Source organism: Alosa sapidissima, chromosome 13 (assembly GCF_018492685.1).
Source record: "Alosa sapidissima isolate fAloSap1 chromosome 13, fAloSap1.pri, whole genome shotgun sequence".
In the NCBI taxonomy this organism is placed as follows: domain Eukaryota; kingdom Metazoa; phylum Chordata; class Actinopteri; order Clupeiformes; family Clupeidae; genus Alosa; species Alosa sapidissima.
Window position 1 is genome coordinate 31,750,007 of NC_055969.1, and position 15,470 is coordinate 31,765,476.

Consider the following 15,470-nt stretch of genomic DNA (forward strand, 5'->3'; position numbering starts at 1 on the left):
GTGTGTGTGTGTGTGTGTGTGTGTGTGTGTGTGTGTGTGTGTGTGTGGTTGTAAGTGTCCTGTAAATCAATGCATTTCACTACCCTCACTTCAAAGTACTGCTTGCCAACGGCATCGCCTACCTCTGCCCCCCCCATCTCAAAAGCCATCGTTGTCGTCACGGTCGTTACCACGCCGACGCTGCGCGCTGGCACTCTTATCGCAGCGGGGGCAGCTGCGCCGGAGACGGAGGTGCTGTTGCCATGGCGACGGCTGCCTTGCCCACACCCCGAGGGCAGCTTGAGGCAGGGCATCTTGATGGTTCTTCTGAGAGTTGTTTTTGACGGCTTCTGAGGGGGCGCCTCACGCTAGCCAGCGCTCACTGGGCATCTCGGCAGAGTTTAATATAACGAGATGGGCAGAGTGAGAGCTCCTGAACGCCCTCTCAAGACATGATGCTCAGTGTGTAGCCAGGGCAGCTACCGCCTCCGCTAATCATCTCTCCCCACATCTCCCCCAATTTCCTTAAATTAAGATCATAAAGCTTCACTCGCATGCCGGAGGTGTGTACTGCACAAGCAATTACCACTAGAATGAGCAATTATGCTTGTTAGGAAAATAAACAAGAAAGACCTGATGGCCCTTATCTTATGTAAGCTAATGATCCCCCCCCTCCCTTCTCCAACCGCTTGCCGACTCACTAATAGTGGGACTATTAGCCATGTTAGACAACTAGATTAATGCACATCATATATCTCAGACCCTGTGTGTAGGAGTAAGCAATCTTATGAGGCCACTTTAATGGAGGTTTCCTATATTGATCTAGCGACAGTTGGTGTGTAGTGCAGGGAGCCAGTCAAGCTAGCGATATCCAGGAGCCCACGGCGAGTTAATAATCTGGAACATGTGCGCGCAGCTCACTATGATATGGCAGCGCACGGGCACACCTGCGCTAGCACAGCCTGTTCCTGTGCACACACAGCCCATTGACAGATGCTAGCCCTGCCGCGCTAGCTGTAGGCTCCTGCCAAGCGGCTCTCGCAGCATTTTACATGACTGCAGGAAAAAAGAAGAGATGAGCACCACATCAAAACCACATCAAACAGAATCGGCTCACAGTTCACAGCACACACTTACAACACGGGTATTAAATATTAAATTAATAATAATAATTAAAAAAAAGATTCTCCCAATTGCTTTGTCAACATTTATCCAGTGTCTCAGAGCCTGCAGTAAGTTTGTGTTGAATCGCATAATTAAAGATGAAGCAGGGGAGAGACTTGTATTCACTGCTTCAGAATTGACAAACCACACAATCATAAAACATTAATAGATTGACACGCTCTATTACATCACAGCGAATGCACACTGGCGTCCATTGCTCCTTGTTCTGTGCGTGTGGAGTACTCTGAGACAGATGAAATAATGTGTATGCGCCCTCACGGCTTAATGTTGTAAATTAGCGCACTGTGTAAACAAGCCACCCGTACACGTTTGAGCAGTCTGAACACTAACTGTTCACTTGAGCTTGTTTTGGGAGGCAGACACACAGTTCCTCTTTATTCACCCAGGCTCTGTTGAATGGGGGGAGGCACTTCTCCTCCACTCCAGGGGGCTCTATCCATAATTCATGGTCTATTTATTAATCAAAACTCTGTGTCTTTCTGTTTGTGTGTGTGTATGCGCATGCATGCATGGATGAATGTGTGTGTGTGTGTGTGTGTTTGTGTGTGTGTGTGTCTGTGCATACATGGTTGGCAGTGTATTAAATGGATAGGCCATATAAATATGAATGTATGTGTTGGAGGAGTGTATTGTCAGACTGTACATCTTTGTTTCTATATCCCTTCTGTGTGTGTTCCCAAAGCAGAGCAGACATAGCTGCAGTTCATTCCTTCTCTCTCCTCAGACGAGGCCTAGACCCAGTGCTGTGCTACAGTGAATAGATAAACAGGATGGAAATGTACTTGATAGTATTCAGCACACAAGCAGCCCACTCATCTAGACCGTGAGAGCACTAGGAAGCTGTGCTAATGCTAGATGAACAGGGACATGTCTTTCACGTGTGTGTGTGTGTGTGTGTGTGATCTCTGCATGGTTGGTTGCCGTTGCAATCCAGCATGTTTTCCTAAACTCTGGATAATTGCCACCGTTCTATCTAATTCGATGTTTTCTTTTTGTGCTGATAGCTGCTCTTCATTCTTTCCTACCTACTCTGTGAGCTCCGCTATGTGGGCAAGGCTCCCTCTTAAAGACTTTATGTCTGCCACTCAAGTCTCAGAGTCACAGACAGACTAGCATCGGACACGTTCACACGCCCTTTTACCTAAGGGAATGGGCCTCAAACCTGATCATTATGCCAGACTTAAGGTCCCCATGTCCCTGCCTGAAATCCTGAGCTCTTAAATAATGGTGGGATTATCACACTGAGTTTCCACCCATTTGCTGGGCTGGGCTTTTTATACCACTGACAATAATTAGCAGGAAGTTCAAACTGTGTGTGTGTGTGTGTCTGCGTGTGCATGTGTTTTGTGTGTTATACATGTACTATTATTGTGGTGTTGTTTGACTGGCTTCCGCCCCAATCCTGTTACACGGGCACTGGCCTTGTGCAGCAAATCTGCTTGGCGCAATTGCTCTTTGTCCCTGGAATTGATGACCCTCATTCATCAGGCCCCGAATAAATGGGCAGTGCGGCTGTTCCGCTCCTTTAGAACCCTCTGTGTCTGCTTATCTGGACATTACCCCGGCAATGTTCTGGCACGCCAGGGAACCGGTCCCATTCATTCCCCCAGGGTAGCACATTAGCGCTAACAGATGTGCTCCCAGACCTTCTCCTTTTGCCCTTTCACTGAACATTTCAAGAAAAGAAGAAGAGGGGGGGGGAAAGGAAAACCGAAGAAGTGGTCTTTTTAAAAAGGAAACACTATTTGAAGGTGGACATGGAGAGAGAACGGGGGGGGGGGGGGGAATAAAGAGAAGCACACACAGCGGTTTGTACAGGGGGCTTTGAGTCCAAGCCGACACACAGGGTCTTTTGAAGCTCCGGAGTGGAGTGAGGGTCCGAGGGAAGAAAGGCTTTGCAAATCGACACAAGTGGGACTTACTAAAGAGAGGTGCAGGAGGTTGGGGGGGGGGTGAGGTGAGGTGAGGGTTGAGGGGCTGTGTGAGTTATGGAGAGAGAGAAAGGAACTTACAGAGAGAGGAACGTAAGGCCAAGGGAGAAGAGTGGAGAGGAGAGGAGATATGGGGGGGGGGGGGGGTCTGGACGTTTGATGTGTGCATGGATCAGTTGCTGTGAGGCTGTGCTGCAGGCTGTGGTCTCCCTAGCAGGGGGCGATCAATGGGGGTTATTCAGACAGTAGTCCTCGCTGGAAGACAGGGCCGTGCACCTACAAAGCAGCTCTGAGACTACAAGACACTACGCCACATCTGTTTTAGATGTAGAGCTGTGTGTGTGTGTCTGAAGACGTATTTGTGTGTGAATGTGTGCGGAGCAAAATAATAGGGTGTGTGTGTGTGTGTCTGAAGATGTATTTGTGTGTGAATGTGTGCGGAGAAAAATAGTAGGGTGTTTGTGAGTGAATACACGGGTATGTGTATGTGTAAAGGTACTATGCATATATGAATGTGTGGGTGGAACAATAGACAGAGTGCAAAGATGCTGTATACTGTATGGGTGCACTGTAGTTGGCACCTTAGATACTGTATATGTATGTACTCTCTGCTTCGCTGATGTTTTTATCCATTCCTTCGATCCAGCAATCTTATTCATATGGTTGGAGCATAATGCCATGTGTTGAGACACAACCGCCATTCTAATATGTCTCTCTCTCCCTCCCTCTCTCTCTCTCTCTCTCTCTCTCTCTCTCTCTCTCTCTCTCTCTCTCAGCTCGGGCATGTGCCAGTGTAAGACGGGCGTGTACGGGGACAAGTGTGATGATTGCCACCCGGGCTTCTTCCACTTCAGCAGCACGGGTTGCCAGCCATGCCAGTGTAACAACCACAGCAACTACTGCCACCCCCAGTCAGGTGAGACGCTGCTCTCTCCTGTCCTCACTCCTCTCTCCTCTCTCCTCTCCTCACTCCTCTCCTCTCCTCACTCCTCTCTCCTCTCCTCACTCCTCTCCTCTCTCCTCTCCTCTCTCCTCTCCTCTCCTCACTCCTCTCCTCTCTCTTCTCCTCTCTCCACTCCTCTCCCCTCACTCCTCTCTCCTCTCCTCACTCCTCTCTCCTCTCTCCTCTCCTCTCCTCTCCTCACTCTCTCCTCTCTCCTCTCCTCACTCCTCTCCTCTCTCCTCTCCTCACTCCTCTCCTCTCTCCTCTCCTCTCCTCACTCCTCTCCTCTCTCTTCTCCTCTCTCCACTCCTCTCCCCTCACTCCTCTCTCCTCTCCTCTCTCCTCTCCTCTCCTCACTCCTCTCCTCTCTCTTCTCCTCTCTCCACTCCTCTCCCCTCACTCCTCTCTCCTCTCCTCTCCTCTCTCCTCTCCTCACTCCTCTCTCCTCTCCTCTCTCTTCTCCTCTCTCTCCTCTCTCCCCTCTTGGGGCGGTGGAGGGGTTATCCAGCATTTTATTGTGAAAGCTATTTTTGTTGACTTCAAGATAAAAAAAAGAGCACACCCAAAAATCAACAAGCAAATAAACAAAAATGGAACAGAGGGAAATGATTTGTTGAGGAACTTTAGGAGAATTATAAAAAATGTATTCAGGATTACAACTGAATACATGGTCTGTGGAGTTGATCATCAGAATTCACTCTCACAGTAAAGCTTATGGCTGGGCTACACTGGGTGTGCAATTAAAATGCTCCGTTCACAGAGTGTAAAAATAGTTTTAGAATATTGGTTTTTATAATGTACACGCTGCGATCACTTCTGGTGTAGTCAGTTCCATTGATCATAGTGGAAGCTAATAGTTGCAGCGTACGCTGCACAAATGGAACACTTCAATGTAGACAAACAGGGCTTATCTTTAAATGTCCTTTTCCCAATTTGTCTGTGAAGTCATTGCATGACTGTACTGTGATATAAATGTGATGACCTCACACCTCCATGTTGTTCTCTTCGCTGAAATCTGGGTGTGTGTCTATGACAATGACATCCATCCGATGACCTCAGTGAGATATGTTTAGATCATGCAATTCTGTTCTCCCACATGTCTCCCTCTGCATCCCTCCCTCCATCCCTCTATCCATCCCTCCATCCATCCCTCTATCCATCCCTCCATCCATCTATCCCACCACCCATCCTCCCATCCCTCCTCCATCTATTCGTCTGCACCACAAAAGCTGTGTCCTTGTTTTGCCCGAGTTCATCCATGTGTCCATGTGCTGTATAGATCAGCAGTTATGTAATGAGTGCAGACTCATCGAGTTGTTCTCCAGTGGGCCGGGGCCTGGACTGCGGGCCAGGCAAGCCAGTCAATCAGAAATCTGATTCAGTATTCGCAGGGCGTGTGAGTCTCTTTTGCCTCTGGGGAAATTCACCCAGCATAAAACCAGTGTATATGCATCTTTTATAAATATTTGTGTGTGTATGTGTGTGAGTGTGAGTGAGTGAGAGAGAAAGAGAGAGATTGACTGTGAGTATTTTGTTTTGGCCTGCCAAGCTAACTAACCGTCTAGACCACCAGTGTTGCAACAGCTGAGTTGAACACTCTAGTCCAGTTCATTGCAGTTTCCTACCCTTTATCACGTCCAATCAGGGAAACTCTCCCTCCCTCCCTTCCAATCAGGGAAACTCTCCCTCCCTCTCTTCCAATCAGGGCCTTCTAATCAGGGAAACTCTCCCTCCCTCCCTTCCAATCAGGGCCTTCCAATCAGGGAAACTCTCCCTCCCTCCCTTGCTCGGCCAGACATGAGCGCATACAGCAACAAGCCCAGTCACCACCCCACACGACAACACCACTAAACACAACGCTCCCACAGCTCTCTCTTTCTCTCTCCCACCAACACATACATCACTCCAGCCAGGGCTAATAAGCACTTTTCTAAGTATACACCAGAAGATAAGCTAATTACACTTCCCTCACTAGAGGCCTGCCATGATTAATTGGCCTTGATTGCCTGTAATGGCTGTCCAGTACTGTTGTTGCAGCCTAGTCTCTTGGTGCTAAGTTGAATTTATCCAGGATCTATAGACTAGAGATTTAAAGACGTTTCTTTTTTTTTTTGTCTTTCCTTTTTTGTACTCTTTCTGTTTTATTCCCCCCCCCCTTGGGCAGTGCTTGTGGAGTTGTCAAAATTTGACAGAAAGAGCATCCATTAAAATGTGTTAGATCAAGAGGACATGTGTTTTTAATATTGATGCCCCTGCACCGCTCCACAGAAGCAGCGGCGGCGGCAGCGGCTCTGTCTGTGGACTGTTCTGGAAGGGGGCGCAGCCGCGCATCTTCAAACGCGCTCGTACGTTTGAACAGGGGCCCAGAGGAGCTCCCTTTTTTCCTGAGTTCCAGTAGCGGTGGGGGTGCTGGCAAGGAGGAGGAGGAGGAGGAGGAAAGAAAGGCCCATGGACAGGGAGGTGAAGAGATGTGGAAACTTTAAAATGCTCCAGTGCCAGGGTTGGGAGACATTGTTCTCCACAAAGGCTTAAACAGAACAAGCACACAGGCTGCTGTACATGGTGGGTGTTTTTTTGTGGGCGAGAGCTGAGTAGGGTAATTATGCTGATTCGGAGAAATAAAGAGAGCCATCAGAAAGAATAAGGGACCGCTGGAGCTGTGGTGCCTCTTCACCTCAGCATTTTTCTTTGCTTTTTTGCAGTTTCTCTCTCTCCCTCTCTCTCTCTCTCTCTCTCTCTCTCTCTCTCTCTCTCTCTCTCTCTCTCTCTCTCTCTCGCAGCTCTGTCCCTGTTCTGGGTGCAGTCATTAATCACGGACGCTCTTATCACTGGCAACATTTATAAAAAATAATGTTTCATTATTTTACCGCATCCCACTGCTGCCACCATTATCTGAGCGCACTCCCTTAGGTAGCCTCTGCTCTTAGTCAGGGCAGCAGAGCACCTCACAACTGCCACTCCAAATAAGAGTCCTGCACACACGCACACACGCACACATGCACATGCACACACACACACACGCACACACACACACACACACCTCACCCTCACTTTATCGTATCCTGTCAACCGCCTGGATTGTCTCATGGGCATGGCTGCTGTATTGATGTAAAACTAATGAATGGAATTATCTAGTCTAGAGCATGAGACAGAAGCATAGAATTAGTGGAACTTTTTGAGCAGTTTTGTCACCACTTTTAAGCTGGCCCATTGATTAGTCTGTGTGAGCTCCCTGACCTGGGAACAGCCACGTCTGACGGCGCTGTTGATGAAGGTGAGGAGTTTAAGGGCCTGTGGTTTTAGTTAATGAGGGTGAGAGATGCTGACACTCAGGGGTGACTCTTTCTCTCTCGGGTGTTAAAGTGACAGGGTCAATGATGTCAATTAGTCAATGATGCTATAAATGGATTTAAGTGTTGGTTACATTTGTCCCAGTTGATAGGCTTTGGAAGGAGACTCGTAGCTTACGTCCTGTTAAAGGACAGTGTGTGTGTGTGTGTGTGTGTGTGTGTGCGTACATGCGTGTGTATGCAAGCGTATCTGTGTGAAAATGCATCTTCCTCTTTCATTTCATCAGGGTCTTTTGATCTGCTTTGATCTGAGCTACAAAAGACTCTTACATGGGAGTGTGAGTGTGTGCATTTGTCTGTGTGTGTATGTGTGCATGTTGTAGCCATTTTGTAGCTACTTTAGGCAGCATTCCCTGTCATAATCCATATAGACTGCATCATCAGCTAGCTGACCTTGAGCTCCTACAGGCCCCTTACTTCCCTATCAGTCGTCTGGAGAGGAGAGGGAATATGGAGCCCCTGCAGTCAGACAGAGAGAATGGCCCATTTACTACCAGCCCTCTTAATCAGCAGGAGTGCTTCAGCAGATAACAAATCAGAAGAGATCAGGAGTTCATTACTGCACGTGTGTGCGTGCGTGCGTGTGTGTGTGTGTCCGTGTGTATGTAGGATGAACAGAGAATTGTCTGAAGGATATCCGCACCGCACCACACAGCACTTCCTCATACACTCTGAGCCACACTTGTCAATTCCAACTCTGTGTTGTCCGCCGGATGTTTAAAGCCCAGTATGAAATGAATCTACACACACACACACACACACACACACACACACACACACACACGTCAAGTCAAGTCAAGTTTATTTATATAGCACATTTCATACACAGAGGTCATTCAATGTGCTTTACATAAACAAAACCAAACAATAATAACAAATAAAAGCATAGAAGGGCAATATAGTCAATGAATAGTTAAAAGGTAAAGATCATAATAAAAAGAAAACATAAAACACAAGGTAAAATCATTTAAAAATAAAGAATAATTAGTAAGCAAAAGTAGTAAAAAAGTAATAAAAGACAAGGTAGAATAATTATCAAGGCAGATTAAGAATTTGTAACTCGGCACAGTTAGCAGAAAGCATCTGAGAACAGTTTGGTCTTAAATCTAGATTTAAAACTGCCTACAGTTGGGGCCTTTTTGATGTCATCCGAAAGTTGGTTCCACAGCTGAGCCGCATAGCAGCTAAAAGCTGCTTCACCATGTTTAGTTCTAACTGTAGGTTTTACTAGCAGGTTTTTCACCTGGGACCTGAGAGGACGAGAAGGTGTGTACTGCTAAAGCATGTCTGACAGGTATTTAGGTCCTGCTCCATTTACTGATTTATAAACAAGCAATAGTGCGTTAAAGTCAATTCTGTGACTTACTGGAAGCCAGTGCAGGGATTTAAGAATTGGAGTAATGTGGTCAGTTCTTTTAGTTTTTGTTAGAATCCTAGCTGCTGCATTTTGTATCACCTGAAGCTGTTTGATAGTCTTTTTAGGAAGGCCTGTGAACAGTCCATTGCAGTAATCAACCCTGCACACACACACACACACACACACACACACACACACACACACACACACACACACACACACATATACATACAGTACACACGTGTCATTGTCCTCTCTTCTCCTCTCCTCTTCCCTCCATCCATGTGCCGTGTCCCCTTTGTCTGTTTCTACTCTTCTCCTCTCCTCCCCCTCCGCTCCTCATCCATCTCTTCTCCTGACCCCCCTCTTCCCCTCTTCCCCTCTTCTCCTGACCCCCCTCTTCCCCTCTTCCCCTCTCCTCCCCCTCCGCTCCTCATCCATCTCTTCCCCTCTTCCTCTCTTCCCCTCTTCCCCTCTTCTCCTGACCCCCCTCTTCCCCTCTTCCCCTCTCCTCCCCCTCCGCTCCTCATCCATCTCTTCCCCTCTTCCTCTCTTCCCCTCTTCCCCTCTTCCTTGCTCCATTCCCTCTGTTTTCTTTTCCTTTCTCTGACCCCCCCCCATCTCCTCTGTGGGCCCATAACCCTGAGGTCATTATGGCGCTCTAAAAGCAAGCGCTTTTAATGGGGGGCGGGTTTCGGGCCCTCATCCCTACACGCTGGAGGGCAGTAGAACGGGGTGGGGTGGGGAGTAGGGGGGTCATGGAGCTCTAATGATCCCAATCCCTCTCTTTGTTCCGGGGTCCTGGGGGACCCGACGGGGGTCCGTGTGCGCAGGAGCCCCAGCGGAGCGGTCTGGCGGGCCACCGGCCCTGTGGAAACATGGGCCTTTGATCCGGGGTCATCAAAGAGACATGATGAGGGCGCCACACACACACACACAGACACACACACACACACACACACACACACACACACACACACACAACCCACAACCCCCAAAACATACACATTATACACACACTATACACATGTATGTGCACACAAACACATATGCTTACACACAGCATACTGTACACACACGCTCGCACACACACACACACACACACACACACACACACACACACACACACACACACCCACACACACATGCGCACACATAACCCCCAAAAACATACACATTACACACACCATACATATGTATGTGCACACAAACACATGTGCTTATACACAGCATACACACACACACACACACACACACACACACACACACACACACAACGAGTCTGATTAGGTCCTACTGGCTCTCTAGAGTCCCAGCACTGCTTAGAAAATACTCGGCTCTGATGGTGTTGAGGCTCTGTTGGCCTCCTGGGTATTTCACACAGGCCAGGTACCTGACCAACCATGCGTGGCTGTCACTCAAGATTGGAGCAATCAGGCAGGCAGGCAGTACGGTGGAGGAGGGGGTGGGGGTGGGGGGACCTGGGGGAGGAGAAAGAAGAGGACTGGTTTCTGTATCCTTTTCATGCCTTGTCGTTGTTGCTGTGTTTTGAATTGCTTACCTGAAGCAGGGCTTGTCTGCCTGTTAAAGAGATTGAGGCCTCCGGGGGAGTTCCGTGCATAAATGGAAGCCCAATCAAATGACAAATGAGTTGGCCCGGGGTTTGAAATGAGCCCAACCAACACAGGGGATGCACTTGACCCAGGGGAGGCTTTCCAAGATTGCCTCCCCGCCCCCAGAAATGTTTGAAAGTCACTACAAATCAAATTATCAAACATAGACTGCCGACTTTAAATAGAAATTATATTGTTTATACTGAACATTAGGAACATTTTTACCCAGTTTATTTCTCCAGTTTTATTTATCTAATCTCATTCACAAAACATACTACATGTATATAGCCTTTGGCTGGCGCAGTTCTCTTGCTCATACTCCTCTCTAAGAATTTAGTTATGACTACTGTCTTTTTTCTCACAGCACACACCATGTGTGGTTTAGTTCAACAGCTTTGAAAAACATTAAGTCCAAATACATTACGCTGAGTGCGTTATTCCTCTGTGATCCAAAATAATTCACTGCAAATTTATATGAGCATGAAAATAAGCAGCTTACGAGCCACAGGCCTCTGATCTCATGAACGAGCATTTGGAGTCTGGAAGAGAGCACTGTTGGTTGGAGGAGAGGACCGAAATAGAGCAAACTGAGAGAAAGAGAACAAGGACATGGGGTGAAGGAGAGAGAGTGGGCGTGGGAGTAAGAGAGTTCTGCTGATATCTTATGGCTATAGGCAAAAACTGTTTGGGAACATGCTCTTGGGAAGAGAATTATTTCTTTTCGCTCCCACGATGCACGTCTGCAGTCTTCAGCCCAGGTATCCACTTGAGTTCCCATCAGCCTCTCTGCTTCTGGCACACTTCCTGATGTGGATCCCAGACATGCACTGGCATACAGTAACACTCTTGCACATGCGCGCACACACTCACTCACTCACTCACTCACTCACTCACTCACTCACTCACTCACACACTCACACACTCACACACACACATCAAGCATAGAGTAGATAGAGACCTGTGCAGTGACAGACCAGGCCACTTTTGTGCAGCCGGTTAGAAACAGCCGGGGAGTCGCTCGTTCAGGAAGCAACGTGTCTCTTGGCTGCTGAGACAGAATGAGAGTCTCTCTGCTCATGCAAATTCAGCTGTCAGTGGAGGCAAAGCATGCTGAATGCTTCCTGATCGACAACTCTCTCTGTGTGTCATGGCTGTTCTCACATCACCCCGCCCCAGGGTTCTCCTCCACCTCGCCTTCTGTTCTTTCCCTTCACCCACTAGCCTGTTCCACATCAGAGGAGCCACTCGGCACGTGTGGCGACAGCAAGGAGCCCATGTGAGCCATGATGCACAGCAAGGAGCCCGTGTGAGCCATGATGCACAGCAAGGAGCCCGTGTGAGCCACGATGCACAGCAAGGAGCCCATGTGAGCCATGATGCACAGCAAGGAGCCCGTGTGAGCCACGATGCACAGCAAGGAGCCCATGTGAGCCATGATGCACAGCAAGGAGCCCGTGTGAGCCATGATGCACAGCAAGGAGCCCGTGTGAGCCACGATGCACAGGAAAAAAGAGCCCGGTTCTCAAGTTGCTCTCTTCCTTTCACCATACACATGTCGTCTACGCTCACTGCCTCGCTTTTGCCTCGGTCTTCACTGGCGCCCCGGGTTTTAACACCGCGCGCACGCGTGCCCGCCTGCTCCCCACTCCACCACAGCTGCTCATCAGCATGTGAATTGTGGGATTGTCAGGAGGGGGGGGAGGGGGGTTGAGGGTGGTGGTGGTGGTGGTGGGGGTGGTGCCTCTGAGCTCCTCCGTCTCATCCTGCGCCAGCCGCTCAATTATCACCTAAATAATCACGGCCCCCTCTCCTCCAGTGCCGCGGCAGAACACATAATGAATCACAGACACGCTCCGCTTCATTCACTAGAACACACACCAGCCACATCACACACAGCCGTCCTCTTCAGGCTTTTTACGCTGAGCTGGCCTGGCCCTCTTATCCAGGCCGACCCGGACCTGCATTCAGGAGGCTCGCTTTGTGTCCAGGTGCATCTGCTGTGGTTGTGTTTTATGTGTGTTTTACGTGTGTGTGTGTGTGTGTGTGTGTCTTTAATTGCTTAGCCTAATTTCCTCCCCAGCTTGATTCGCCCCGATTATAATGTGCCCAAGAGATGGAACGCTGATCTAGATTCTAGATCTTCACCCAGCTTCTTTTTTTAGGTCAAAATGGAAGGTTTGTGTGCATGAAGAACGCATAAAGGTCTTGATACAGCCAGGATCTGATTTCTATTCAGCTCCCACCATTAATCCACGTACCACAAAGGCTCTAATCAAACCCACTGCCAATCGTAACTACATCTTCAGATGTTTAATCGTCTGCGCACATGTTTTATATCTCTATCCGAGTGCAATATGTTTCAGAATTGACTGTGGAGCATCTTTGATGTTCCGTTATGCAATGCCATTGTTGCTCCACCAGTGTAATGTTTTATCAGGCTCTAATCAGGAGAGCATGTGTTCAGTCTGTTCCACCGCCCACTCACTCTCCCCACATTCCTTCCTGCTGCTCTGAACACCCAAGCCACAAAGCACTTGTTAGCACTTGCAGTTCTCTATGCAGTCTGGCATTTGCCTGTGTGTGTGTGTGTGTACTGTGTATGTGTGTGTGTGTGTGTGTGTGCGTGCGTGTGTGCGCGTGTGTGTGTTTGTATGGTTTTTCCCCCTTAACTGCTTTGTCCCTCCCCTTCTGCTGGCCTACACTGTTTGTTTTCATTACTTCTTCACAAGAGAGCTGCCCCTGTTCAGTCCCCCCCCCCCCCCCTCTCTCCTCCCCTCTGGCCTGTACTCACTGGGCTAGCGTTCCGTCAATCAGACCTCACCAGTGTTTACACACACACACACACACACCACTTCCCTCTCTCTCTCGCTCACACACACACACACACACACACACACTCACTCACACAGTCTCTCTCACTCTCTTTCCTCTCAGGCATCTGCGTCAACTGCCAGGGCAACACCAAAGGCCCCGCCTGTGAGGAATGCAAGTATAATTTCTACCGGACGCCCGGCTCGCCGCTCACAGACCTCTGCACTCCCTGCCCTTGCTCCAGCGTCACCTCCACGGGCAGCTGTCACCTCGGTGAGTCTTGTCCCCCACCTCCTCCTGTAAAGCTTTGAGGCAGTAGCTCCAGTCTTTAGCTTAGCCTAGCCTAGCTTAGCCTAGCCTAGCCTTGGTGGAAAGACCACAGTTCTCTCTCTCTCTCAGCTCTCCCAGCCTGGGAACTAGGTTAACTTCCACCACCACCACCACCCCCCCTCTCTCTCTCTGCCTCTCAGCTCCCCCTGGTCCCTCTACTCCGTGCCAGGGTCTGGTCTGGAGGCAGAGAGCCCCTTTGCTCAGTGTGTGGGAGTGACGTGTCGGCTTTTTATGTAACGCTCGCTGGGTCTCTTGCTTTGCCCGCTCGCCACCCTCTGCTTCCTCCACTCTGGGAATCCAGTGGCTGAGGAGAGCTGGTGTGTGTTTTTCTTTTAGTGGGGATAAAGTGGTGGTGTGAGGTAGGGGGAGCTAGTCAGAAGTTTGCAGACGGCACTTTTGAGGTTTGTTATTATTATTTCAGTGTGTGTGTGTGTATAGGCTATGCTTGCAGATGTTTCAGGATGTGTGTCTGTGTGAGAGTGAAAACGAAAGAAGGAAGGAATGAAAAGGTATTCTACTTCTCTTTTTCTCCTCTCTGTCTGTGTCTTTCTTTCTTCATCTGTCTGTGTGGGTGGACCGGTCAACCCTCTCTTTTGGAACATTTTGGTCCTCTTGGTTTTGGCTATAGGAAAAATCAATAGTTGTTTTTCTTTTTCCGGGGCTTGGCCTGTGCCTGTTCTTGTGTTCTGTCCCTGTCTTGTTGACCGTCCCTCTATCTCTCCCTTTCTCCCTCTATCTCTCTCGCTTCTGGGTGTGTCTGCTGACGCCAGCATTTCTATGGTCATGGGGTAGCACTGATAACACACTCATTGACAGGTGGAAAGTCTGCTGGTGAACGTGTGTGTGTGTGGGGGGGGGGGGATCAGCATGTACGCTCACTGTACATTTAATCATGCATCATCTCTGCAAGTTGCAACACTTTAAAACACCAAACCTACCTGAACTTGTGCACTCATTTTACACAAAGCCCCAGCGGAACTCTGTTTGTCTTTCCCTTGGCTAACCTTTCAGAAAGTGCAATAGTCTGCCCGTCAGAAAGGGCTCTGCGTATGAGGTAATATTGTTCCTGCGTGTTTGCATTGGCCCGGTCAGACCCTGTTATGGTAACAGAGCACACTGTAGTCCGGAGGCGAGGCAGCCCAGATCCTGAGAGCTCATGACGGATGAAAGCGATGACTCCCTGGCCGTAGAGTTAGAGCTGCTCCTGCTGTCCAGGCCCTCTCAAATAGCAACTCCTTTGCTGCTTAGAGTTTTTGTGAAATCTTTGCATCAGGTGTGCGATGATAAGGTCAGATTTAGTCTTTCACCATCAGTGTAATTATGGGGGTTTATTTTTGATGAATCGAGTAATACTCATCTTGATTTGAATTTTGATTTCCCCTGACTGTTTTTAATAACTTGGGTTTTATGTGTAGATGAAGTCAGTGAGAGTGTATGTATGTGTGTGTGTGTGTATGTGAGACAGTGAGAGAAATGAATGAGGACTGTCTGTAAGTGAGAGCAGATTAGAGTGTAGCACTCTGGTAGCAGACGGAAAAGCTCACATTTCTGTCTTAATTTGGGTGTGTGTGTGCGTGTGTGCGTGTATGCGTGCGTGTGTGTGTGTGTGTGTGCGTGTGTGTGTGGGTGGATAAGAGGGTGAGGAGCGAGGATGTCATGCAATTAATTAGATTGTACGGTGGAAGACAGTTTATCTGTGCCATGTTTTTCATCTTTTTTTCCCCTTCATTTTATATGGTCTGTGAGCTCACAGTCATTTAGATTCATTCGGCGTAAAATCTCATCAAGCCCTCCCAGTCCCTGGGGAATCACTCTGTATCTTGAAGTGTCGTGAAACTTTTTTTAATCTTCCGCACTCTCATTTTAATGAACCTGAAAAGGAGTCCATGCTCAGAGGCTCTTTAAAGTAAAGGGGTCTACTTCTGACCTTGATGTGTTTGGCATCTCAGCGGAGTCCTCGTTCTCTGCCAT

General features: G+C 48.6%; 1 protein-coding gene across 1 annotated transcript in view; it reads left to right on the forward strand.

Moving 5' to 3' along the window:
- si:dkey-220k22.1 (multiple epidermal growth factor-like domains protein 9) overlaps positions 1 to 15,470 on the forward strand; it is a 101,854-nt gene that overhangs the window by 69,590 nt on the left and 16,794 nt on the right. The window contains exons 3-4 of the mRNA XM_042060321.1: positions 3,872 to 4,011; positions 13,293 to 13,442. Of these exons, the coding sequence (XP_041916255.1) occupies positions 3,872 to 4,011; positions 13,293 to 13,442 (290 nt within the window). The remainder of the gene's footprint in view (positions 1 to 3,871; positions 4,012 to 13,292; positions 13,443 to 15,470) is intronic.